General features: G+C 55.6%; 1 protein-coding gene across 3 annotated transcripts in view; it reads left to right on the forward strand.

Moving 5' to 3' along the window:
• The window catches only part of SEPTIN9 (septin 9), a 218,876-nt gene that overhangs the window by 21,082 nt on the left and 171,275 nt on the right, over window positions 1–26,519 (forward strand). For 2 of the 3 annotated variants that reach the window (XM_063656536.1, XM_054456109.2), the window contains exon 2: window positions 5,214–5,270. In XM_063656536.1, coding sequence (XP_063512606.1) covers window positions 5,214–5,270 — 57 coding nt within the window. Of the gene's footprint in view, window positions 1–5,213; window positions 5,271–17,453; window positions 18,395–26,519 lie in introns of those variants that run through there. The other variant, XM_054456111.2, reaches the window with a different exon arrangement.

Consider the following 26,519-nt stretch of genomic DNA (forward strand, 5'->3'; position numbering starts at 1 on the left):
CTAAGACCCCACCTCTGAAAATAAACAAACAAACAAAAGATCTTCATGCTCTATGTCTTTCTTATATCTAGGTTCCCCAAATTATATGCATTGGGGAAAGTCCATTAAGAGAAGCCCCTGGCCGGGCGTGGTGGCTCACGTCTGTAATCCCAGCACTTTGGGAGGCCAAGGTGGGAGAATCGCAAGGTCAGGAGTTCGAGACCAGCCTGGCCAACATGGTGAAACCCCATCTCTACTAAAAATACAAAAATTAGCTGGGCGTGCTGGTGCATGCTTGTAATCCCAGCTACTCAGGAGGCTGAGGCAGGAGAATCACTTGAACCTGGGAGGCAGAGGTTGCAGTGAGCCAAGCTGGTGCCATTGCACTCCAGCCTGGGCGACAGAACAAGACTCCATCTCTAAATAAATAAATAAAGGGAAAGAAGCCTCTGGGCTCCTAGATATATGGGTCAGTGTCCACCCCTGCAAAACTGCTGTGCCCAAAGGGGGCTGTACTTGGTGGAATTGGGGCAAAAGAGCAGGGAGGGCACCGGGCAGTTGACCTGGTCTCCACTACTGGAAAGGGGCTGTGCTGTCGGTGCCCTGAGCTGGTTCCACAAGAAGACACTGCATGGGGCGCCCTAAGTTTGCTCTTCCTGCCTAGGCTTACCCTGTCCTCTCCAGGACTAGGGAGCCCCACTCGTCTCCTGTCTTCAGCACCTGCTCTCTGGCTTGTGAGTGCTGCATTTCTTTCTGCTTGGAGCGCCGGCCCATGGTGGGTCCCCGGACTCCTGCCTTCTGCTGTCTTTTGCCATATCTCGTCAAAGTGTGTTTTTATTTATTTATTTATTTATTATTTTTTGAGACAGAGTCTCGCTGTGTCGCTCAGGCTGGAGTACAATGGTATGATCTCGTCTCACTGCAACCTCTGTCTCGTGGGTTCAAGCGATTCTCCTGCCTCAGCCTCCCGAGTAGCTGGGATTACAGGCGAATGCCACCACGCCCGGCTAATTTTTGTATTTTTAGTGGAGATGGGGTTTCCCTATGTTGGTCAGGCTGGTCTCAAACTCCTGACCTCAGGTGATTGGCCCATGTCAGCCTCCCAAATTGCTAGGATTACAGGCGTGAGTCACCATGCCCGGCCAACTATTATAATATTGATATAATAATAATATCACAGCCAGGTGTAGTGGCTCATGCCTGTAATCCCAACACTTTGGGAGGCTGAGGCAGGAGATCACCTGAGGTCAGTTTGAGACCAGCCTGGCCAACATGGTGAAACCCTGTCTCTACTGAATATACAAAAATTAGCCGGAGCTTGTTGGCGGGTGCCTGTAATCTTGCTACTTGGGAGGCTGAGGCAGGAGAATCCCTTGAACCTGGGAGGCGGAGGTTGCGGTGAACTGAGATCGTGCCACTGCAGTTCAACCTGGGTGACAGAGCAAGACTCCATCTCAAAAGTAGTAATACTAATAATAATATCACTTATTGAGTTTTAATTTTGTGCCAGGCATTGTGCTAGTACTTGGGCTATGTGACCTCATTTACTCGGAATAACCTATGAGTAAGCACCATCTCTGTCCCCAAGGAAGCTGAGACTCAGGAAACGGAAGTCATCTCCCAGGGCCCACAGCAAGGGCCTGGTGAGGTCTGCGTTCAAATTTTGATCATCTGACTCCAGGCTTTCCTGCCTCCTTTGCCTCCCAAAACTCAAATACTTTCATCTGGGATGACTCCAGACAGCTAGATTTCAATTGTCTTCTCTTCTGAGTATGTTTTATTTTAAAATCACATAAAGAGAACTCAGTTCTCAACTGGAGCCACGGAATCGTTAGATGTCTTGGAGACTTTTCCAGCTACCTCTTTGCTGGACTCAGTCACAGGCCTGAATAATTAGGTCCAAGGAGCTGAACTGGAGCTGCTCATGGCCAGAGGTCTCTTCCTGGGAACGGCGGTGGCAGCAGCGGCTGCGCTGAGCCTGGCAATTTGTTCAAGAGCAGGGGACGCTCAGGCTGCGCTCGCCCCCTTCTTATGAACGAAGTTTGCTTTGCGTCTTCTCTGTGCCAACGGCTGCCAGGCACCAGACGCCCGTTTTAGGAAATCAGAAAAATAAACAGTGTAAATAAAACAAAAACTCCACCCAAGAAATCTGAGACAGATGCTGTTTTCCCCACCATTTCTCCACCCCCATGCTGGGTTTGGAGAGAGTGGGACAGCATGTTTCCTACGGATAAGAGGCCCTGGGGTGTTTAACCTGGATGGAACCTCTTCTATTTTACTTTTGCCCGGTGCCAGGGGGCAGAAGGCAGGGGTGGTGTCCATCTGGCCCAGGGAGGAGGACAGGGCAGCCTTTGTTGCCGGCATCCCCTGCAGAGATGTCTCAGCCAGAAGTGACTCTGTCCTCAGGAACGTGTGTCCCATTCTTTGCTGGGCGGCCCCTCCTTACCCCCCGTTGTTTCCATAGTGGGGTGTGCTAGATTTATGGGCAGAGCTCTGGTTCACTCTCAGCCTCGGACAGCAGAATGTCCCAGTAGTGCACTGATGGTATGTGCGTGGAGATGTGTGGAACAGGGGATAGTGACCCCGTGTGCATTATATGCAGTGCGGCTTCCAGTCAGGTGTGTGAAGGGGGTGCTCACGGCCATCGTGGAAGTGAGCTCAGCTGGGGCTGGAGGGTCCAGGCTCACTGTATGCCGCTCAGCAGCCTTGGGAGCAGGGTTCATCCTCCTCCCCGCTCCTCTCCCCTCCTGGTCCCGGGCAGCCCACCGGAGCTGCACTCCGGGCCGTCTCTCCTGGTCTTAAGGGGGCTGTCATTTCTGGGAGGCAGATGCTGGCCCCTCCATCCCCGCTTCCTGGAGATCTGCGCCGAGGTCTGCCTTTCTGTCTGGAGGGACTGGCCGGGAACCCCTGGGTTTTCCTGGTGGGGTTTTTGTTGCTTAGCAGTGAGCAGAGTGAGCGGGCACCAAGAGGAGGATGCTGGGTGAGGTCACGGACATAGCTGGGGCAGGCTGGGGGTGCTGGAGGTGAATTCCGCAGCTGTGCCACCTTGGGCAGTTTGCCCAGCCCTGGGCCTCACTTCCTCCTCTGTGAAATGGGGCGGGAGCACCTGCCTGCTGGGGTTGTGGGTTGGGTGAATCGGAGCTAAGGTACGGCTCACAGCCTGCCGTCAGACCCTCGCAAGCAGAAGTGGGTGTCCCTGCTCAGCATCCTCCGGCTCCTCCTTCAAGGCTCAGCTTTGTCCTCATCTCCTCCATGAGGCCTCCCTGGTTACTCCAGGAGTCACGACCCACACCCTCTTTGGAGCCTTGTGTCACATGCGTTTTGGAGGATGGGTTCAACTAAAATTGGGGCCCATCTTAGGGTTTCCCCCAGCACCAGAGAGGCTCAGGCTTAGTAGAGACGGGTACCCTGTTGATACCAGTTCCACGAAGGACACACTGTGCCCATTCTGCTGCCAGTTGCTGAGTCTGGTGTCCTGTAGTTATGGAACATGGGTACAGGCCTGGGCAGCTGGACACGAAGGCCAGGTGGGCAGTTCACTCCACCTCCGCTCTGAGCCTTTAGAAACAAGCTGGCTGCACCCATTTCCATCTGGTCACAGTTTAGGAGTGGGGTTGTGGAATGGATGAAAGGAAGGATGAGTGGGTGGGTGGGTGGATGGATGGATGGATGATGGGTGGATGGGTTGATGGATGGGTGGATTAGGTGGATGGGTGAATGGGTGAATGGATAGGTGGATTGGTGGGTGGGTGGGTGGGTGAAGGGCTGGATAGGTGGGTTGGGTGGATGGGTGGGATGCGTGGAGGGGTGGTGGGGTGGATGGGGTCCATGGATGAATGGATGGATGGATGGGTGAATGGATGGATTGATGGGTGAATGGGGTAAATGGGTGGGTGGATGGATGGGTGGATGGGTGAATGGGGTAAATGGGTGGGTGAATGGATGGATGGATGGGTGATGGGGTAATTGGGTGGGTGGATGGATGGATGATGGGTGGATGGGTTGATGGATGGGTGGATTAGGTGGATGGGTGAATGGATAGGTGGATTGGTGGGCGGGTGAAGGGCTGGATAGGTGGGTTGGGTGGATGGGGTAAATGGGTGGGTGGATGGATGGGTGGATGGGTGAATGGGGTAAATGGGTGGGTGAATGGATGGATGGATGGGTGAATGGGGTAAATGGGTGGGTGAATGGATGGATGGATGGGTGAATGGGGTAAATGGGTGGGTGGATGGATGGGTAGATGCTGCAAGAGCCTCTCTGGAGGGTTCCAGGGAGGAACTGGCATCTTTGACCAGCAACCAGCATGGTGATCAGATGCAGGGAGGTGTCTGGGTCTACCTGATCCCTTTTCTCACTGTTGGTGGGGCTGGGCTGGTTATGTGTCCCTGAAGCTCTCTGAAGGGTGGCTGTATGGCATTGCCCAGGGGACATCCCCAGAGCGCCGTGCTCTGCAGCAATAGGGTGGCCGCCTGTGCTCCCAGGGCCGCTCCTCCTGGCAGCCTTTCAGGTTTGCTCGGCTTAGCACCTCGGCAAATCTCGAGTTAGGACTTGCCTGCCATGAGCCTCTCCAACGAGCAGCCCCAGGCAAAGGCCTGTGTGTGTGCAGAGAGAGCACGTGCCGCGGGAGGCTGCATTAATATGAGGTTCTGTTTTTGTTCCCTCCTGGGGCAAAAGGTAAAAATAGCCTGTCCCACTCCATCCCCAAATCCAGCCCGGCTGCACCCAGCCCTGGGAGTGAAGGCGGCTGGGTCAGGACTGCCCGTGAGTTGTAGACCCTGGTGTAGGGAAACCCTGGTTCGTAAGACGGATAGACATGGAGGAAGGAGGAGACTCTGTCCAGCAGAGACACGCTTGGGCACAGCCCAGTTTGGAGTCTGATGGACGTGGGCTCACCTGTGTGCAACTGTCATTCACTGTGTGGCCACAGGGAAGTGACACTCTGTGGAGACTCAGATTCCTTTTCTGCAAAACAGGGGCAGTAGGGCTTGGGGGAGGATGTGTGTGAAGGTTTGGCCCAGGGCCCCGCCAGCAGCCAGACAGCAGTGACTGTCATCCCTCCAGGGTCCAGGGTTACCTGGGGGAGTAGGGCCTCTGTCCCCAGATGGGCCCTCTTTCTGGCTCTGGAACTCACAGCAGGAGCAGAGACAAGGACACTCCTGGTGTTAACCATCCACCTGGAGGGAGAGCACCAGTGGCCTTGTGTGACCTTTGCCCTTTGTCTCTGTCTTTAGGAGGCACGCGGACCTCCAGTGGCCGGCTCCGGAGGCTTGGTGACTCCAGTGGCCCAGGTAGGTGGCTCGCTCCGCCCTGGCCCCACCCAGCTCATGGGTGTGTTTGTGCTGGGGCCCCTTCGTTCTTCTGGTCTGGGACCTGCCTCCCCACCTGGCCTCCCTGGATGAGTGGGGCCACTTGCTTGTTTCCCAGGGAGCTGCTGTCTTTGACGGCTTTGGACTCAGGTGGCTTCCAGGCCTGTCGATGCTGCCCTGCTGGAGATGATCCTTGTGGGGGCAGGGGCAGCCACCCCCAGGCTCAGGGAGTGTGGGACAGAGGAGAGAACAGGAGATAGATAGGGCTGGATGATTTAGTTTGAGGTGCTGAGGGGGATGGATGTGCCATGGACAGGTGGCTTTGGCCGTGAGCCTCTCGGTGCTGGTTTAGTATCTGTGGGCTCCCTGCAACCTTGCAGGATGGAAGATGCTCCAGGATAGAGCAGATATGTCCGGTGTTATCTAGAAGGAAGTAAGTGGGCCTCTGGCAATGGTCACTGTGCTATTCTTTCTGCTTTTTCCATGTGTTTGGAAATTTTCCACACTAATCAGTAGGGAAGGGAAACAGATGCACCCATCAGAGCTCTGGGGCTGGCCGTCCAGGACAGGAGTTACAGCTCATAGGCTTGGAGGGACTCTACCAACCACCAGGTGCAGCCTGGGCAGGGGAGTGGGACAGAGAGGTCAGGGCTCTGCCTCCAGCCCTTGCCCCCCAGGGCTGAGTCTGCACGTCATCTTCTCCCCACTGGGTGTCCTCGATCTCCCCTGCCTGACCCCAGTGTGGCCATGACAGTGCCTCTGTTTCTGGGAGCCTACGTGGTTCTTGGCTGTCACTTCCAGCGGCCAGGCTGGGACAGGTGCCCATCTAGTGGCTTTTCTATTTGGGGAGGATGATGGGTCACAGCAATGAATGGACTTACCTTCCCTAGGAGACGAGGAGCTCTGAGAAGAGCAGAGATGGCGTGGTCACCTGTGCATATGTGCTGGGGGCCAACTGGGTGCCAGACCCCTGGCTGCCATTATGGTGGCAGACAGGCAGGGACTGTGCCTTCATGAATTAGCCATTCTAGAGGAGACAAAGGTACCAAAGGATACGGACCCGGAGGCAAATCCATACAAATAGAGCGCCTGTGGACCAGGGCTGCCTTCAGAACAAGGTGAGACAGCTGTCCTGCCAGGACAAGGCACCTACGGGGGCAAGGGCATGTGCCCATCTGGAACCGCCACCTCCATGCTCTAGACCAGCTCCGTCTAATAGAACCTCCTGTGATGGTGGGTCTGTTCTATATATCCACACTCCGCCTTCCTGTATGGTAGCTGCTTAGCCACCTGGGTCTATTGCACACTCGAAGTATAAATGTTTACATTTATTTTATTCACTCATTTACTTGCATAGAATTATTTATTTATTTTAAACGGATTTCCACTTATATCTACGTGTGGCTAGTGGCTATGAAACTGAACAGTTCCAGACCACACTGGCACCTGAGACCTCAGAATTCTAGACCCAAAGCCTGCTTCTGATCCTGAGCTTGCTTCTGTGGGGACAGCACAGACGCCTCCTAAGTCTGCCCTCCAGAGGTGGCTGCAGTGCCTGTGGACTGTGCACCCCCAGGCCTGGATGGTGGAGAGGGTGGCTTTTTTACAGGGAGTGGGAGTGGAGGGGATGCCGTGTCCATGTGAGTGCATGTGAGGCCCCTTGCAGTACAGGATGGGACTGTATGTGGGAAGAGGGGGGTGATGCTCTGGCTGGAGGCCCCTGGGCAGCTGCATGATTCAGCGCTGTGGTTAAGAGGGGCTCCACCCATCGCAGTCATGTTGGGCACTAACCACTGGACAGCCCAGCCGCTGCTGTGCTTCTGGGGAGCTTTTCTCTGGCTCCGCATCTCATCTGCCTCTCCATCTCCTTCCCTCTCATTGGCCAGCTTCTGGTGGAATGGGTGGGGAGGGTCCCCCAGTTCTTGTGGGGGTTGCATCTTGGGAGCCTGGCACCCTGGGCTGCGTGGACACAGCCTCCCCCGGCGGTTGCTTCCCTCTGCTCAGACTGGCTGGTTCTGTGCTGTCAGCACTTGGCAGCCACGATCACAGCTCAGCTTGGAAGACTAAGGCATAATTTGCTGAAGCCCAAAGCTGCAAGCTGGTGATCTGGGTTTGCGTGGGACTGCCTGCTGACACACGGGGTCCTCCCTCTGTGGGCCTCTGTGGGCTCCGGCCCGAGACACCCTTTCCTCATCTTCTTGGCTTCTGCCTTTCTCCCTGCCTCCCTGCTGCTAAGACCCTGGTCCAGGCAGGAGTTCATTCCTAGACGCCCCAGCATCTCCGGCCTCCGCATTTGACACTCCCCAGATGACTGTCTGTTATCCCATCCTCCCAGCCCAACTTCTCTGTAGATCCACATCTGGCCAATCTCCTGTGTCTGGGACTCTTGCCCTCCCCAGAAGGACGAAGGCTCTTCTTGAGGCTGTGTTTGGGACTGGGCCAGGGATGACATTTCTGGCAAGAGCTTAAATGACACCACGATCAACCCTTTGGTCAGCTCACACACTTTCTCTCCTTTTTTTTTAAAAAAAATGGAATTGTTAGAGCTACAAAAAAAAAAATATAATGAATAAGGTAACAAAACACCTGTGTACTCACCATCCTGCTTAAGAAGTGACACATTGCAGGTGTAGCCACAGCCCTGGGTGACCCTCTCCATCCCAGCCCTGCTCCTGCTGTGGTGCCCATCCCTCTGGATTGGGATCTGGCCCCGGGCAGGCATGTCTGTGCTGGGCAGTGGTGTGTTTGAGGAGCCTAGGTCTCCTCTTTTTTTTTTTTTTTGAGATAGAGTCTCGCTCTGTCGCCCAGGCTGGAGTGCAGTGGCGCCATCTTGGCTCACTGCAACCTCCGCCTCCTGGGTTCAAGCAATTCTTCTGCCTCAGCCTCCCTAGTAGCCGGGATTACAGGCACCCGCCACCATGTCCGGCTAATTTTTTTGTATTTTTAGTAGACACAGGGTTTCACCATGTTGGTCAGGCTGGTCTCGAACTCCTGACCTCAGGTGATCCACCTGCCTTGGCTTCCCAAAGTGCTGGGATTATAGGTGTGAGTCACCACATCCGGCCTGGTCTCCTCTTGAATACGGTCATCAGCATCGTGTGTCGGAACAGCCTAGGTCTGTCTCCTCTTGAATGCCATTGTCAGCATTGTATCGTTGGTGCCTCACTGGAGTCAGTGGCTGCCCTGCTTGTGCCCACAACGTGATAGCTTGGAGACTTATCCGTGTAGATCTACGTAGCCTTGGTTCATTTATTTTGGCAGCTAGTGAGTGTTCCTCTGTGTGGGGAGGCAGAGTTTGCCTGTCCCGTGGCCCACTGGTGACATCGCCAAAGGTCTTCTCTGTTACTAGCACTGCCGGGAACGTGTGTTTCCCCAGGTGGATTGGCTGGGCTGTGGAGACACGCTTCTCAGCCCTTCTAGATGTTACCACTGCGCCCTTCCGAGTGGCCTTCTGGTAGCCTCTACCATATTCGCTCACTTTCTGTGCCTCAGGCAGCTACCTCCCTGACTGAGCGTCCAGCTGACTTTTGCCCTGGTTCCCATGGTGCACGGAGCATTTAATCTCAATGGTGCCTGAGCTTCCCTCCCTCTGGCCCTCAGACCCCGGCTGGGATCCTTGGACCCAACTCCTCTGCCTGACATCCTGTGTCACTGGGTCCTGCTCTTCCATCTTCCAATACCTCTGGGGTGTGTGGCCTCTTCCCCAGTGCCCCCATCATCCCTTCTCTCCTGGGTTGAACCGTGTCCCCCACAAACTCATGTCCACCAAAAACCTCAGAATGTGACCTGGGAGTTGGAAATGGAGTCTTTCCAGATGTAAGTAGTTAAGGATCTTGAGATGAGGTCATTCTGGATTAGAGTGGGCCCTAAATCCAACAACTGGTGTCCTTAAAAGAAGCAGAGAGGCCGCAGACACACTGGGAAGAGCCACGCGAAGGCAGCAGCAGATGATGGAGTGACGCAGCCCCAGGCCAGGGAGCGCCTGGGAAGAGGCAAGGAAGGACCCCCCCACCCCACCCCAGAGCCTTCCTAGGGAGTGTGGTCTTGCTGACACCTTGATTTTGGACCTCTGGCCTCTGCACTGGGAGAGAACCCACTTCCATTTTTTTCAAGCCCCACAGCTGTGGTCCATCATGGCAGCCACAGGACACTGATGCACCTCCCCACCTGGCCGCTGTAGATGGACGACCCCCGCCTGCAGGAAGTCTCCCTCAAGCACTGCAGGTGTCTCTGCCCTCACGGGGGACGCCTGCACAAGAAGATGTGAAAATAGGGCCCTGTGCGGGCAGGGCCTGGGCTGGTGCTCGCTCCCTCCCTTCATCCTATGCCAGTTCCCATGCCTCTTGCGGCAGGAGTGCCTGTCTCCACCTGGTGAATCAGAGCACAACTCTCCTGACAATTGGCTGTCACTTATTTAACTGCCACCATCCCCAGGAGACAGAAAATGCCAGAAGGGTGGGGCCTGTGCAGTGCCTCCTCGCTATTTCCCCAGGGCACCGTGCCACATTGCCTCAGTGCACAGAGTAGCTGCTCAAAGTGTGTCAGACGAACAGGCGTCCCATGCCCAGCCATGCAGACAAAAGTGTGCCACGTGGAGGGAGCTGGTTGTGGAAGAGACCACCAGCATCTTGGCTGCCTGAGGACCTTGCCCCTGGGCTCTTGCAGGCACCCCTAGTTCATTACTTCCTCTCTCACCTATAGCTACCTGCTCTTCCTCTATTTCTCTGATGTCAGCCTTGCCACCCACCCAGGTTCGCAAGCAGGAAATCTCAGAGTTGACCTTGACCTCTGCCTCCCCAGCACCCCCAGGTCAACAGGCTGCCAAGATCTCATCAACTCGCCATCCGCATACTGGCCCTTGGACAGGCTGCCCCGGTCATGGTCATGTCTTGGTTGGGCCTCCATCATCCCTCCTTGGACCAGCGGGTGCTGTCCTCCCCATCCCTGTCCTGCTGTGGCTTTTTCCTGTCCACGGCCAACATTTAGAGGACGATTACCGCTTCCCTCCTCTGTGCTGGGGACCGGGTGATAGGATCCCTCCACCCGATCATTTACATTAGACCTGGACCCGGTCTTCTTACTCACAGAGCCCTTAGTTTCCGCCCCCAAGCCTCGAGTGTGGATTCGTGCTGCCGCCCAGCCTGGCCCTGATACCGCTTTCCAGCCTGGAGCCCCTGCTTCTGCACTCCTAGCTCTGAGTGCTTGGGCCTTCCTGGATGGGTTGCCACTTGTCCTCTGGAGAGCAGGGCTTCCATGCTCCTGGACCCAGCTGGCTCAGGGTGACTTTGGGCCATCTTGTCACATCCCTTCTATCAGCTTGGCCTTGGTTATTTCTGTGTCCTCCACAGCCTCGGACCAGAGCCGCGGCGGGATGCTTTCCTGGTGCGTGGCAGGCAGTCAGGAGATATTGCTGGACTGACCTTGATAGGAGATGCTTGGGAGAACTGGCCAAAAAACTAGCTTAAAATGCAAATATTGGCCTTCTTTTGCGTTGGCTAAAGAGTAGCTTTTCTCCGTTTGCCTCCTAGGTAAGACATTGATGGCGAATGCAATGTCTCTATGGAGGAGAAGAAGGTGACCAAAAGGGTCTGTATAACAGGGCAGGCACTAGGCATTTGCGACTATTTAAGTTTAAATTATTTAACATAAATGCGAAACTTTGCCTTGGTAGCCCTTCCACATTGCAAGCGTTCACTGCCACATGTGGCTGCCATATTGACCACGGCAGATACAGAACATTGACATCATTGTGGAAAGTTCTATGGGGGGGCGCTGGTTTAGATCATCTTCACGTTGGATCCACAAATTCATTGTTTATCCAGTGAACGGTTGTTGGGCACCTACTGAGCAAGCAGGATGAAAGACACCCGCTTTCAGGGGAGTCTTCTGTTGGCTGCAGAGAAGCTTAAACTCAGGGGGCCTGGGACAAACTCTGCAAGGCCCTTGGCCTCTGCACCCCCAGACCTCCCTCGCTCTGCAGAGGCAGTCAGGGGCCCCCTCTAGGAATGGAGCGCCAGCTCCAGCTCCTGTCAGGCTACAGCCCGAATGGATGGCTGAGCACGAGGCTGTGAGAGTGGAATTGGGCCCAGCCAGGCTGCTTCTGCTTCTCTCCGTTGTCTTGGTTTCCTTCCACGCTAACCTGGAAGGACTCCTAAAGCAACAGGCCTGCCCAGGCGGTTTGCACCAGTAAACCCTGCAGCGGCCCCAAGGGCAGAGATAGCTGGATTGTATTTATTTAGGAACAGCCAAAGCTTGAGGCACAATAAAAAGTGGAGAAAGATTCCGGAGAGGAATGCAGCTGGCCTCAGCCTGGGAATCCGTCTTGCTTGGGAGGCTGTAGGCGGGCCAGGCTGGGGCCAGCCTGGAGGGTCTTGGCCGGCTCTGCTGGCAGGTACAGTAGCAGGGTCAGCAGGAGAGAGTCCAGGACGGAGCTCCTTCATTTTTAATTCAGGGAAGCAAACTTAAGTGGTTGAGTCTGAGGATGAGCAGGAAATGAATGGAAAAGTCTCTTTTTTTCTTTTTTCTTTCTAGGCAGGGTCTTTCTCTGTCCCCCAGGCTGGAGTGCAGTGGCACAATCGTAGCTCACTGCAGCCTCAACCTGCCGGGCTCAAGGGATCCTCCCGCCTTAGCCTCCCAAGTAGCTGGGACTACAGTTGTGCGCCACCATGCCTGGCTAATTCTTAAAAGAAATGTTTTCAGGCTAGGCATGGTGACCCACGCCTGTAATCCCAGTAGTTTTGGAGCCGAGGTGGGAGGATCACTTGAGCTCAGGTGCTCCAGACCAGCCTGGGCAACATGGCGAGACCCCGTCTTGACTAAAAATACAAGTTAGCTGGGCATGGTGGTACACCCCTGTAGTTCCAGCTACCCTGGAAGCTGAGGCTGCAGTGAGTTGTGATCACATCACTGTCCTCCAGCCTGGGCAAAGGGAGTAAGACCCTGTCTCAAAAAAAAAAAAATTTTTTTTTTTTTTTTTTTGAGATGGAGTCTTGCTCTGTTGCCCAGGCTGGAGTGCAGTGGCATGATCTCGGCTCACTGCAACCTCTGCCTCCCAGGTTCAAGTGATTCTCCCGCCTCAGCCTCCCAAGTAGCTGGGATTACAGGCATGAGCCACTGTGCCTGGACTTTTTTTTTTTGTAGAGATGGGATTTCTCTATGTTGCCCAGGCTGGTCTTGAACTCTTGGCCTCAAGTGATCCTCCCACTTTGGCCTCCCAAAGTGCCGGAATTACAGGTGTGAGCCACCACACCCAGCAGGAAAAGTCACTTTTTAAAGTGAGAGGTTGTGCATCCTCTATAGCTTGGTGCTCAGCATGGAGGATTTACTGGAACCTGTATTAGGTGAAGGGAGATGGAAGATGGCAGCAAATCCGAGCCCAGAGCATCAGAAAGCATCCTTTCAGCCAAAAATGCCTTCTCTCCACCTCCGCGCAGGACCCTTCCCCAGTGTGTACGCCTGGAGCAAGGTGGGGCCGATCCTACGAAGGCCCTTTCCCAAAGGCCCCTGCTGCCCAGCGTCACCTGGAGTGCCTGCTCCCTTTTCTGGATGGCTGGACCAGCCCCAGGGCCTCCTGGCCTGGTGTGGGGAGCACAGGCCACCCTGGGGAATGCCTGGTATGTGTCCCCTCCCCCCTGGGTACCGGGGGATGAAGCTGGGCTTCGTGGAAGGGGACAGAGGCGCTGGTGCCCAGGATGGTGCGCCTGGGGCGGCTGAACTGGACCTGGCCCCTACTGGGCCCCTGTGGAGCCCAGATTGTTGTGAGAAGGGGTGGGGAAAGACAGGTGACCTGCACCTTTCACTTTTGTTTCACATGGGAACAGGGACTCAGTCTGCACACATATTCAGTTTGGAGTATGAATTTCCATGGAGGAGGAAAATCTCTACCAAGAAGGCTCTGATGTCAGGATTGTCCTTGGGGGCCGGGCCATGTTCTGAGGCAAGGACAGGAGTGGAGGGAGCAAGCAGGGAAGGCTTCCTAATGGAGGAGGCATTTGATAGCATCTTGAAAAAGAAGCAGTTCCTAGGCCAAGCCAGAGACTGAAGAATGACCACCTAACTTTTTTTTTTTTTTTTGAGACAGAATCTCGCTCTGTCGCCCAGGCTGGAGTGCAGTGGTGCGATCTCGGCTCACTGCAACCTCTGCCTCCCAGGTTCAAGCAATTCTCCTTCCTCAGCCTTCTGAATAGCTGGGATTACAGGCATGTGCCACCACGCCCAGCTAATTTTTGTATTTTTAGTAGAGACGGGGTTTCACCATGTTGGTCAGGCTGGTCTCGAACCCCTGACCTCGTGATCCACCTGCCTCGGCCTCCCAAAGTGCTGGGATTACAGGTGTGAGCCACCATACCCGGCCACGACCACCTAACTTCTTTCTACAAGATGTCCCCGGGCTGAGGCAAAGCAGGTTGAGTGTGACACTTCCTTCCTGTCTGTGGGTTCCGGCCTTTCCAGAGCCCAGCCAGTGCTATTGGAGACAAAGTGGCCTTCGCTCTTCCTTCCCACCCTGCCAGGCCCGGCCTGTGCCGCCGAGCCCCACTTTGCAATTAAGCGGAGCTGTGAACCAGTGATGCTGATGTCGCAAAAAAGTGGCCAGGGGTCTATGGGGGGTGAAGGACAGGGATGCCGCCCTGAGAACTGTCTGGAAGGGGCTTTTGGGTAACAGTGCCCACTCCAGGGTGTGGGCTGGCTGGGAGCTGGGCTCATAGGCTGGCACAACCAGAGTTTCCCAAAGCCGTGGGCCTGAGGGCCCTGCCTTCCTGGGACAGCAACCTTTGGTCCAATTTGGGAAAAGGTGGGTTAAACCAAGCCCGGTTCCCTCACTGTAGGATTACTCAGTGCATTTAGTATGCAAATGTGCCTCTGAATCTAAGACAGGACCACAGAAACCTCTTCAGTGTTCCTCTGGAGGGAGAGACCGCGGGGGATCCACCGCAGGGGCTTGGGTCTGCGCTGGCCTGGTGAGGTGCCCCCTTAGTGCTTACACGGAGGCTGAGACACCGTGCGCGGTGAGAGGTTGGCCCCTCGCCTCCCCCACCCTCAGCTGGCCTTACCCCACCACCTCTGCACTCGCCTCCCAGCCGGCTCATGACTAACTCCTGCCTCTTCAGAGCCAATCGGTGCTGCCAGGTTTTCCATTTCAAGTAATCCCCGGCCTGGGCCAAAATGTTTGGATTTTCAGGCATGGAGGGGAGATGGACCTCAGGCCAAACCATGCTGGGTAAAACTGAGGGTCAAGGCTGTGCTCAGCAAGTGCTCCAGCCCTGGCCGTCAAACCCATAGTGTGCACAGTGTGCGGGAGGTGGCTGGGTGAATGAATTCAGTCATAGCCCGGCCCCTCACTCGGGGCTGTTCCCAAGTTCCCACCGCCAGCCAGGCTGGGTCAGAGCCTCGTGGGGCCTTCCTGGGCTTCCCTGCCCCACAACAGAAGTTCGTATGGAGAGTTTTGAGTGAGGTTAATGGGTTTTCTTTCTCTTCTTCTTCTTCTTTTTTTTTTTTTTTTTTTGAGACAGGGTCTCACTCTTTTCACCCAGCCGGGGTGCAGTAGCGCGATTATAGCTCACTGCAGCCTTGAACTCCTGGCTTCAAACAATCCTTCCGCCTTAGCCTCCCAAAGTGCTGAGATTACAGGCACGTGCCACCTTGCCCAGCTGGGGTTTCTGCTTTATACTTTTTCTCTTGTTTCTAAACTCAATACAAAGAAAGATATTACATTTATAATCAGAAAAAACAACAAGGAATATTATTTCAAAATTGGAAAAGGGATTAAAGAAACAAACCAAGAAACCTCTGCGATTCCTGCCGATCGGAGTCAGTGGTTGTTAGTGGTTGGCTTAACACAATGTTTTAGGAAGAAATAGAATAATAGCAACTCCAGTGAGCTGAGCCCTGGCTCCGTCTGTGGCGCTGCATGAGTTTCCTGCAGCTGCTGTAACGAGTGGCCACAAGCTAGCTGGGTCAGAACAATGCCCAGCCATCCTCTCACAGCTCTGCAGGCCACACGTCCGAGATCAGGGTCACCAGACTGAAATCAGGGTGTCCACTGGGCACAGCCCTCTGGAGGCTCTAGGGCAGGGGTTCCCACCCCAGTGTGTGTCCTATTAGGAACTGGCCTGCACAGCAGGAGGTGAGTGGCTGGCAAGCAAGCGAAGCTTCATCCGTATTTACAGTCACTCCCCATTGCTCGCATTACTGCCCAAGCTCTGCCTCCTGTCTGATTAGCCATGGCATTAGATTCTTATAGGAGAGTGAACCGTATTATGAACTACACATGTGAGGGATCTAGGTTGCGTGCTTCTTATGAGAATCTAATGCCTGATGATCTGTCACTGTCTCCCATCACCACCAGATGGGACCGTCTAGTTGCTGGAAAACAAGCTCAGGGCTCCAACTGATTCTACATTATGGTGAGTTGTATAATTATTTCATTATATATTATAACATAATAATAATAGAAATAAAGTGCACAATAAATACAACGTGCTTGTGGCTGGGTGCAGTGGCTCACACTTGTAATCCCAGAGTGAAACTCTGTCTCAAAAAATAAAAAATAAAGGCCAGGCACAGTGGCTTACACCTGTAATCCCAGCACTTTGGGAGGCCAAGGCTGGCGGATCACGAGGTCAGGAGTTCAAGACCAGCCTGGCCAATATGGTGAAACCCCGTTTCTACTAAAAATACAAAAATTAGCCAGACACGGTGGCAGGCGTCTGTAGTCCCAGCTTCTTGGGAGGCTGAGGCAGAAGAATTGCTTGAACCCAGGTGGTGGAGGTTGCAGTGAACTGAGATCACACCACCGTACTCCAGCCTGGGTGACAGAGCGAGACTCTGTCTCAATAAAATAAAATAAAATAATAAATATAATGCACTTGAATCATCTCAAAACCATCTCCCTACTCCCTGGTCCGTGGAAAAATTATCTTCCCTGAAACCAATCCCAGGTGCCAGAAAGGTTGGGGACCACTGCCTTCATCGCCTGCCCCTTTGAGCCTCTGGTGGCTGTGGGCGTCCCTTGGCTTGTGGCTGCATGGCCCTTACCTTCAACACCAGCGTCTTCAGATCTCTCTGGGCCCCATCTCCACTTGGCCATCCCTGTCTATGTCAAATCTCCCTCTTCCCCCATCTTGTATGAGCACCGAGATTGCCTTTAGGGACCACCTGGACCATCCAGGGTGCTCTCACCACAGCAAGATCCGCAACTGAATCACAGATGCAAAAACCCTTGTTCCAAACAAGGTCCCATTTGCAGGTCTAGGGATTAGGACGTGCTATCCCTGGGGCCATTATTCAGCCTTCTCTAGTGCCTATGATCCCTCCCTCCCTCCCTAGCCTCCCACCTCCCTCACTGCCCGGCTGCCTGTGGGGCTGTCCTCCAGGCTCTTTAGGAGGAGGTGGTTGCTTGATGTCTCCCAGAAGGCTGGGAATGGTCCTTCCCACTCCCCAGGAAGATGTCCTTTCTGCCAAGGGGACTGCATTTGGGGTCCTATCCCAGGCAGAGAGCGGACGGAACTGTGGCCTGAAGTGGCACTTCAGGGCCTTTGGCTCTGTCATCTAGCTGAGGGCTGTGCATGGGCCTCACCTGGTCACAGGTAACTCACCTGGCTCTGTGGGGCAGGGATTGTAAACTCAGAGGCCTGCGGGGTGTGTTGAGGTAGAGGGGTGCAAATATTGTAAATTTGTGTGGGGGCCTTGGGGAGCAGCACAAACTGAAAAGTGTTTTGTCTGAAGGGCAGAGCAGTCTTACACCAGCCCTGTGCGGCCAGGCAGGAAGGCTTCTGTGGTGCGGCCACGCGTCCTACCTTTATCAACAGAAGCTGCCAGTCAGGAGTTTTCAGAGAGATTGCCTGAGCTCTCAGCCTTGGCACGAACACACATTCTCTTTAAACAGGCTTGGGCCAACAGAACCAGCCTCCGTGTCTCGGGTTTGAATGAACCCTTGAGGTGAAGCTTAAAGACAGAGAGGATGCCCCCCATCCCCACCCCAGGGACCCACATTGTAGACCCCCACCTGCTCTGCTGAGCCCTTGGCCTCAGCATGGACCCTGACCATGTGCTGGTGGGGACCCCCCAGGTAAGCAGCCTCTGAGGACCCCGGATGCACAGTGGGGAATAGCACTGATCCCCCAGTGGGGCCCCGAGTTCCCAGAGAGGAAGACTCGCTCCCTCCCAGGGGACGGCTAGAGACTCACTGACTCATGCGTGTGTGGTAGGAATCTTCCAGGAAGTCCCTGTCCCGTTCGCCCTCTCTGCCTGGGCGGGGACAGCAACTGCCTCTGTCACCGCAGGCTAACGGGACGGAGGGGGGTGACTTCTCAGGGTTCCTCCTGGGCAGGTGCTCCGGAACCTTTTCTCAGCACGCTGGCCTGGGGCACGGCTGTTCCTCCTGCCCAGCCACGTTGGGGTACAGGGTGAAGAAGGATTGGGCCAGCCCAGGACAGAGGAAGGTGAGGCAGGCACGCAGGAACTGGGCTTTTTAAACACTTGAACCCAAGGAAATCGTAGCATCGCGGGACAGGGAAAATGAAAGACTTTGGAAGTTGTCAGGAATTTGACTCTGTGAGTTGGTTTCCAAGAGTCTAAGTTAAGCATCTCCAAGTGGATATTAAAAAGGAGCAGCAAGCCTCGGGGCGGCGGGGGCTGGAGGAGGTGGAGAGAGGAGGCTGCCGGAAGCCGCACTCGGGACCTCTGCAGCCACCGACCAGACCGGGCGGCCGGGACTCTGGGACTCTCGCAGGCAGACCCTGGGGGCTGCCGGACTCCTCGGGGCCCACCTCGGGCCCTCTCTCCTGCCTCCTATTTTTGGATTTCTCTCCTTTGCTCCCTTTTTCCTCCCGTTTTGAAGAGACAATGCTACTTCAGTTTGGAGCACAAACATATGATCAGCACATGGAAATGTGGTAATTCGGATGCATTCGTGATTGCAACAGATTGAAGAAATTAGACCAGACAAAGAGTGTTTTTAGAGGAGGAGGAGGAGGAGGAGGAGGAGGAGGCGGCTGAGAGAGGGAGGGCGACGGGGGTGAGAAAGGGGAGGCCGCCTCTGAGCGGGACGCCGGGACTCCCGCCGCTGCTAAATATATCCGTAGGAATGGAGAGGGACCGGATCTCAGGTACGCAGACAGCCCCCTCCCCATCGGCCGCCCCCCACTGCCCTGGACTCGGGGCTTTATTTATGCTTGGGGGAATAAGCATGCAAAGGGCGCTTTTGCTCATTTTTCACAGAAATATTTCTTTTCTTTTTGACGGTTCCAAGCTCGTGGGACGAACGCCGTCTCAGAAGCTAAGCTCTCCTGAGTCTGGCTTTTATTTAAACTCAGCTGTCCTCTCTCCTGGCTACTTCCCTTTCATTTTCCAGTGTGCCACTCTTGCATGTCATGGTCACTCTCAATGCTGAGGCTGTTGGCGCCGAAACCTTGGGAGGGTGCGGGGGACCTGCCCCCCTGGCTGGGGTCTGGGGCGGCGGCGCTTGGACCTGGCTGGTGGTTGGTTTGTCCACTGTGTGGTTTGTTTTTTGCTTCCAGCCAAAGTCTGTCTTCAAGGCTGCCTGGGTCTCCTACCTAAAATAGCATTTCTGTGCCTTCCCGGCAGTTGATTATAGAGGGGGAAGCTCCCGGCGCTCAGAGGAGCCCGGCTTGTGTGTGCGTGTGTGCACGTGTGCGTGTGTGCATGTGTGTGTGCGTGTGTGTGCATGTGTGTGCGTGTGTCCATTCACGCTGGCAGCCCCCCTGCAGCGGGCACAGACCCATCAGGGCGTGAACCGGCAAATGAAGAGAAAGGGGGCTCCCCTGCCTTTAGTTCACCCCAGGTTTCCGGGCCCTCCCTCCCAGGCCCAGCCTCCTTGGTCCCTTCACTCACATGCGGTGCCGTGGCTGCCATCTCACGTGGCCAGCGCCGTCATCGGTAATTAGCAGTGATGACAGTTTCTGCCACTCATGCCGCCCTCTGAGCCCAGGGCTGGGAGATATGGGGTGGCTGAGCCAAGCTCCAGGCTTTGGGTATTCTGAAGTGACCTACGGGCCATGGAGCTGGGGGTCGCTAAGAGTGTCAACCCCTATGTGCTTTGGGCCCTGGTCTGTTGGTTGCCACTATGTGTGTGTTGGGGGGTCCCTGAGAGACCTGAGAGAGGGAGGCCCATCTTGGTGGCTCCTCTCTAGGACGTGTGGTCCCCTCCACCGCTGCTCCCAGGGCCACATTTTTTTTTTCTTAGATGGAGTCTGGCTCTGTCACCCAGGCTGGAGTGCAGTGGCGCGATCTCAGCTCACTGTAAGCTCCGCCTCCTTGGTTCATGCCATCCTCCTGCCTCAGCCTCCCGAGTAGCTGGGACTACAGGAGCCTGCCATATTTTTTTGTATTTTTAGTAGAGACAGGGTTTCACCGTGTCAGCCAGGATGGTCTCAATCACCTGACCTTGTGATCCACCCGCCTCGGCCTCCCAAAGTGCCGGGATTACAGGCATGAGCCACTGCGCCCGGCCTCAGGGCCACATCTTGATGTCACGTTGGGACTGGTGGAGCGGGTGTGTGTTGTGCCGCTGAGCACACCCAGTCGGGCACTGCAGGTGGACCTCAGGAGGGGGCCAGGGGAGACGGGCAGAAGGCTCAGGCGGCAGTGAAACCGCATCTTATCTGTTTGAGCTTGGGGGCTCAGGCCCGCTGGGATGGGTGGGTGTGGAGCCCAGTGTCCTGCTCAGGAGCCGCAGGGCAGGGAGCGCTGAGAAGGACCTTCATCAGGCTTGCACAGTCAAGCTATCCTCGGAGTGACCACCCCACCAGGCAGCCTGGGCAGACCACAGTGGGTCCCCTGCCTCCTCGGCCACCAGCCCCGGGAGGATGTCACTCCACCTGCCTGGCTGGCAGGGGCCTCGAGGAGCCTCAGGTTCGGCCTTCATTTTATAGATGATCCAGCCGAGGCCGAGATGGGTGACCAGCAGGGGATCTGAGAGCTGGGCAGAGAGGCGTGGGTTTTGGGGGGTGGTGCTCCCTGGGGAGCTGGAAGTGATGGCACCCTCCCAGGCTCACAAAACATGGGCTTTTCATGAACTGAACAAAACACTCTTTGAAAGCAGCCAGTGCTGTGCCCCAGAGACCACTCTGATCCCTGCTGCCCTTGGCCGAGGACAGCACAGCCAGGGATGAAGTGGGGACCTCCCCTCGGGCTGTGCCTTGATGAAAGATGCTTTCTACAAAATCCCATTCGGATGTGTTTTCATGTAAGAAAACGTACATTTTTAGAAACTCAGTTGTAAACTGGCTGCCTTCCGAATGAACACGACAGTCCCGGAGCTGTTTCCCTTAACGAGGTTCTCGTCCTGGGCAAACTTTAGTGCTGGTCTTTAATTGTCACTGAACTCCCAAACAGTCCCTGGGGAAGTGAGTTCCTTCCTGTCCCTGCTGGGTGGCCTTGAGCAAGCCACTTGGCAGCTCTGGGCCGCAGTTCTGTAATCTGCAAGGTGAGGGGTGGGAGCGGCACGGCCCCCAGGCAGCGCCCCCACCTCCTGCGGGCTTCTGCACATGTCTTGAGGTTTGTGGGTGCTTCTTCCCTCACTGAGGGGCTCTTCTTCTTTGCAGGGCGTGGCTCACGCCGCTTTGTCAGGCCGCAAGCCACTGCGAGAGCTGTTCTGATCCCCTGAGGAGGAGCCATGGGGGGGACGCCGTGCCTGTGTGACAGAGGCCTGCCCGGCAGACGCCGGCCCGCTGACTTCCAGACGTGGCTGTGGGTGCCTCAGGCCCCACTGCGCTGCCGTGTGAGGCGTGTCCAGCTCAGGCTGCCCTACAGCTGCCCAGGAAGGGTTTGTGGGAGGGGTGGTCCTACCCTGGTGAGTCCATGGTAGTCTGCCGGCCCCAGGGAGGCTTAGGAGCCCCAAGACCTGCCCTCTTGTCCCTCCCTCGGCAGTGCCTGGCTCCGGTCTGGTTCGTGAACGGGGGCCTGGGTACTCTCCCGCCCTCCCTGGGGGCTGTGTTCTTCCCCTGGGAAGGTGCTGGAGGGTTTGTCAGCAGGGCTGGCATGAGTCATGGAGTGGTGACTGGCCGCGGAGGCATGGAAGGCCACTCCTTCTAGCCAAAGGTCGGAGCTTTTTTTTTTTGTTCTGGACCGGCTTTGTGGCTTTTACAAATTAAGCAGTTTTATCTTGTTCCAAGAGCTTGTATTTCAGCAGGGAGAGAGTCTCCAAGAAGGGAACTTTCCACTGGGGAGCTCCGTTGGGCTGGGAGGCTAGGAACAGGCCACGAGGGAGGGCTGCAGGCATGGGGAGTAGCCGTCTGTGCATGGTCATGAATGCAGCCCCGGGGCCCCGGAGGGGGCTTGGCCACGCTGTCGCTGGACGTCTGTCCACACCAGGGTCCACCCGATGCAGTACGGCACAGGGTAAAGCCCAGTTCCTCTTAGAGGGTTCCTGGGTCATCAGTGGGCAGGGAACCGAGGCCTCCTGGAGGGCAGTGCCTCAGCCCTCACCCCTCCCTCCTGTCCCTCGCTCTGCTGTCCCTGATGGCCTCTGCCGTCCCCTGGGAGTTCTTACCCCTGGATGCGCGGTGCCTGTCTGGTCTCAACCTCCCCAGCTCTGCTTTTCCATCTCCGAGGTGAGAGGCCTGGCCTGACGCACTCCGCACCCGCTTCCTGCCCGGCCCCGTGGGAACTCTGGTCCCTGTAGCGGTTTCCTGGGGCTGCCATCACCAAGTGCCACAAACTGGGTGGCTCAAAACACCAGACATTTCTTCTCTCGCCGTTCTGGAGGCCAGAAGTCCGAAATCACGGCATCAGCAGGCCTGGTTCTTTCCGGAGGCTCCGAAGGGGAGCCTGCTTCTCGCCTCTGGCAGCTTCTGGCGGCTCCCATAACCCTTGGCGTTCCTTGGCTCATGGCCACACCACTCGACCTCTGCCTCTGTTGTCACGGGGCCTCCTTCTGTGCCCTAAATCTCTCTCTGTCTGTCTCATACAGATAGTCTTTCTCGGATTTAGGGCTCACTGGGTAACCCAAAATGGTCCCATCTCAAGATCCTTAACTCATAACGTCTGCAAAGACCCTTTTTCCAAATAGGCCATGTTCATAGGCTCTGGGTGGATGTAAATTTTAGGGGCCACCTTTCATCCCCCTGTTGTCCCCGTGTGTCTGGATGCACAGAATGGTCCCATGTCCCGGACCCCTCGCTGGCCCCCTCTGGCCCTTTGGGGTGTCCGCTGTCGGCCTTTTCCACTCGTTCCTGTGCTCCTGGTGAGGTGTCGGGGTCGGGCTTAGCCCCTGCGGGAATTCTGGGGACAGCACGGAGCCAGCAACTCCCCATCAGGCGTCTTCCTACCTGCCTGGAGCTCATGGTTGTGAGGGGTCTCTCCCTGTGGTTTTGATTTGCAATTCCCCAATGCTTAGTGATGTTGAGCATCTTTTCGTGTTTATTGCTCATTTGCACAAATTTTTGCAGAAATGTCTGTTCAAGTCCTTTACCTGTGTTTGATTTGGATGATTGTTTTTGTTGTTGCTGAGTGTTAGGAGATCTGTAGATTAATACCCGGATACTAATCCCATATCCGATCTATGATTTGCTGCCATTCTGTGGATTGCCTTCCCACCACATTTGTTAGTGCCTTTTGATATGCAATTTTTTTTTTTTTTTTTTTTTTTTTGAGATGGAGTCTCACTCTGTTGCCCAGGCTGGAGTGCAGTGGCATGATCTTGGCTCACTGCAACCTCCGCCTCCCCAGTTCCAGTGATTCTCCTGCCTCAGCCTCCTGAGTAGTTGGGATTACAGGCGCCCGCCACCACACCCAGCTAATTTTTGTATTTTTAGTAGAAACGGGGTTTCACCATGTTGACTAAGTTGGTCTCGAACTCCTGACCTCAAGTGATCCACCCGCCTCGGCCTCCCAAAGTGCTGGAGTTACAGGCATGAGTCACCGCGCCCAGCCTGATATGCAAATGTTTTAAACTTCGATGACGTTCCACTTTATCTATTTGTTCTTCTGTTGCCTGTGCTTTTGGCGCCATATCCAAGAAATCATTGCCAAATGCAACGTCATGAAGCTTTTCCCCTGTGTTTTCTTCGAAGAGTTTTGTGGTTTTAGCTCTTGAGTTTAGGTCTTTGATGCAAGTTGAGTTGATTTTTGCATGCGGTGTAAGGGCTGGTCCAGCCTCATGCTCTGGGCTCTTGATTCACTTCTCTTCTTTTCTCACGCCCAGCTGGTTCTGCTGGGTGGCGGGGAGGAGTGGGGAAGTCCCGGGCTGGGCCTGTACTCGATTATCCCTCTCAGGCCAGCCAGGGAGTCTCAGCTCCTGCCCAGGACCTGGCTGGACATGCTCCCTACCGGGAAAGCCTGGGCCGTCTTTCTAGGCTGATGGCAGGGCCAGCCCGGGGCATCCTGAGGTCTGCCCTGCGGACATGCCCCTTGTTCTAGGTGATGTGGCTGCCCGGCCTGCGTGTGAGACCAGCTGTCTGTGCTTCAGGGCACGGAGGCTGAGTGTTTCCAGCCTGTCCCCTTGCTCGGCTCTCCCTTTGGGGAAGTCCCTGCAGCCCATTCTCTGCCTCTGTTTCTGCCATCTGTGCCTTTGTCTGCTTCCTGTTTGGAGGTGATCATCCCCGGGGCCACCCCTCATGATCTGGACACGAGTCTCCATCCTGAAGCCACCAACCAAACCCCTGTGCCTCAAACCCTTCCCACCCACCACATGGGGTTCTACTGTGACCAACTCAGCAGCTGATGAAGCTTTCCTTGGGGCTCTCCTAGCAACGGGGAGCTGGCCTTCCCGGATGCCTGGCCTCACTGCCTAAGTGGAAGTGAGGCGTGAGGGTGTCAGCCTTTTTCTGCTGCCTGGTGCTCTAGGGGTTGGCTTGTCACCCCTGGAAGCACTTGCCATCCTTACACAGCACCCCACGCTCTCCTCCCTGCCTCCTACCCCTTCTTCCAAGGGGTCATCTCTGCTTCCCTCCCCACCCAACCTCACCCACATGGTCCGCCCAGCAACCTTTGACCCACAACAAGACAAAATAAACCTCCCTTGCCGGTCACTCATTCGTTCATTCAGCATTGGGTGCTCCCTGTGGACTTGGCGCTGGGGTCCAGTGGAGGACAAAGCCAGACACAGTCCTTGCCCTCATGGGACTGCACAAGTGCAAGACCACATCAGTAAATGTGAAACATGGGAAGTGACAGGTGTGACAAAGGGGACCAGTGGGAGGACAGGACCTGGGGTTCGTAGGACCAGGTCAGGAGGGCTGCCTCGGGGGAACACCTTCGGGCTGAGCGCAGAAGGATGAGGAGTAAACCAGGCTGAAACCCAGCAGGCAGAGACGATCGCTGCAGGCAATGGGCAATGCATTCAAAGGCCCTGGGGCACGGCGGGGCTGAGGCCGGCAGCACGGCAGGAAGTAAGGCTGTGGTTGAAAGAGACTGATTGTCATGTTGTGAATATACACTTGGTTTTCATCTCCATTTCCTGGCATACAACTCCTAAAATCCTTGGAATCTCCAAAGTGATATCTTTTTGGATGCTCATGATTGACAGACCAGCTGGCAGCCCCTAACCGGCTTCAGGATGGTTCCCAGGGAAGACCAGGTAGAATTACAAGGTTGAGACTTTCAGCACCACCCCCCAGCCTCCAGGTAGGGGAGAGGGGCTGAAGGTTAAGCTGATCATCAGCGGCCAGTGATTGAATCAATCATGCCTTCGTAATGGAGCCTCCGTAAACACTCAGAAGGATGGGGTTCGGGGAGCTTCTGGATAGTTGAGCACGTGGAGGCTCCTGGAGGGTGGAGCGCCTGGGGAGTGCATGGAAGCTCTGCGTCCCTCCCCCATACCTTGCCCTATACATCTCTTCACCTGTATCCTTTGTAATATCCTTTATAATAAACTAGTAAATTCCATGAGCTCCAGGAACATGTGTAAAAGGAAAAAAAAAGAATAAATCATAGCTGCTCCAGCAAATTAATCCTACCAGCACTGGGCCTCATCTGCCGATCTTACCTCTGGCAATGCCTCCCTCTCCTGGGCCCCTGGGAGCCCTCCGGCCCCACCACCCCTCCTGTAGTGGTCTTGCTGGCTGCTGCCCTCGGGTTAGTTTATTTTTACCTGGACTGCTCCCACCAGGGGCTGAAGCCTCCCTGCTCACTCCAGCTTCCTGGCCCGTCTCTTGCTCTGGGCCTCCCTCCACACCGAGTGGCCAGAGCTTCTGAAGCCGCTCACTGAGTGCCCCTGCCTGGCCCCACGCATCCCGCACGGTGCTCCCCCAGGTCTCCCACTGGCAAGGGCATTGGCATACATTCTGGGGCTGCCTTGGTTCAAGCCCACCCTGACTGGGGGCCTGAGGGTCCCTGAGGGGGTCCTGAAGGCCAGGGCAGGCAAGGCTGGCATGCTGTGGGTAGGGGGGCTGGGCATGGGAGGGGATCGTGGGTGGGGAGATTCCTCTTAACCAGCGGCCCACGTTTGGAGACTGATTTGGGCTCCAGGCTACGCCTTGAAATTGGGACAGAGAGTGGCGCAGATCTCAGCCCGGAGGCTCCCTCTGCCTGTGGACGCCCTCATACCTCCATCCATGGAGCCACCCTCCTCTTTTTTTTTCTAAATGGGGAAACTCTGACTTGAACACTGAATAAACAACACACCCTCGAAATCAGCGAAGAGGCACTGGCTCTGAAACTTTGCCATGAAAACATGAAAATGCTCTTTGGACCGATTTGCTGGAACAGATGGGTGTGACGGGGCTGCGGGGCTTTGGGTGGCAAGAGGCATCCCCGTGCCCAGGGCATCCCGATGCTCAGGGTTTCCCCGTGCCCACTGTGTCCCTGTATCCAGGGCATCCCCATGCCCAGCGTGTCCCCGTGCCCAGTGTGTCCCTGTATCCAGGGCATCCCCATGCCCAGGGTGTCCCCGTGCCCAGTGTGTCCCTGTATCCAGAGTGTCCCCGTGCCCAGTGTGTCCCTGTATCCAGGGCATCCCATGCCCAGGGCGTCCCCGTGCCCAGTGTGTCCCTGTATCCAGGGCATCCCGTGCCCAGGGTGTCCCTGTGCGCAGTGTGTCCGTGTATCCAGGGCGTCCCCGTATCCAGGGCGTCCCCATGCCCAGGGTGTCCCCGTGCCCAGGCACTGCCTCTCCCCACTTTCCTAATCTCCCTCCATCAACAGGTGTCAGCTGTGAAATGCCTGCTGTGTGTGTCCTTTCGTTGAGTTCATCTTGTGCTCTTAAGTTCCTGTTTAGACACAGTCAGGCTGCTTTAGTTCTTCTGGCAGATGTTTTGTTGTTGTTGTTGTTGT

This window comes from Pongo pygmaeus, chromosome 19 (genome assembly GCF_028885625.2).
Source record: "Pongo pygmaeus isolate AG05252 chromosome 19, NHGRI_mPonPyg2-v2.0_pri, whole genome shotgun sequence".
Taxonomy (NCBI): domain Eukaryota; kingdom Metazoa; phylum Chordata; class Mammalia; order Primates; family Hominidae; genus Pongo; species Pongo pygmaeus.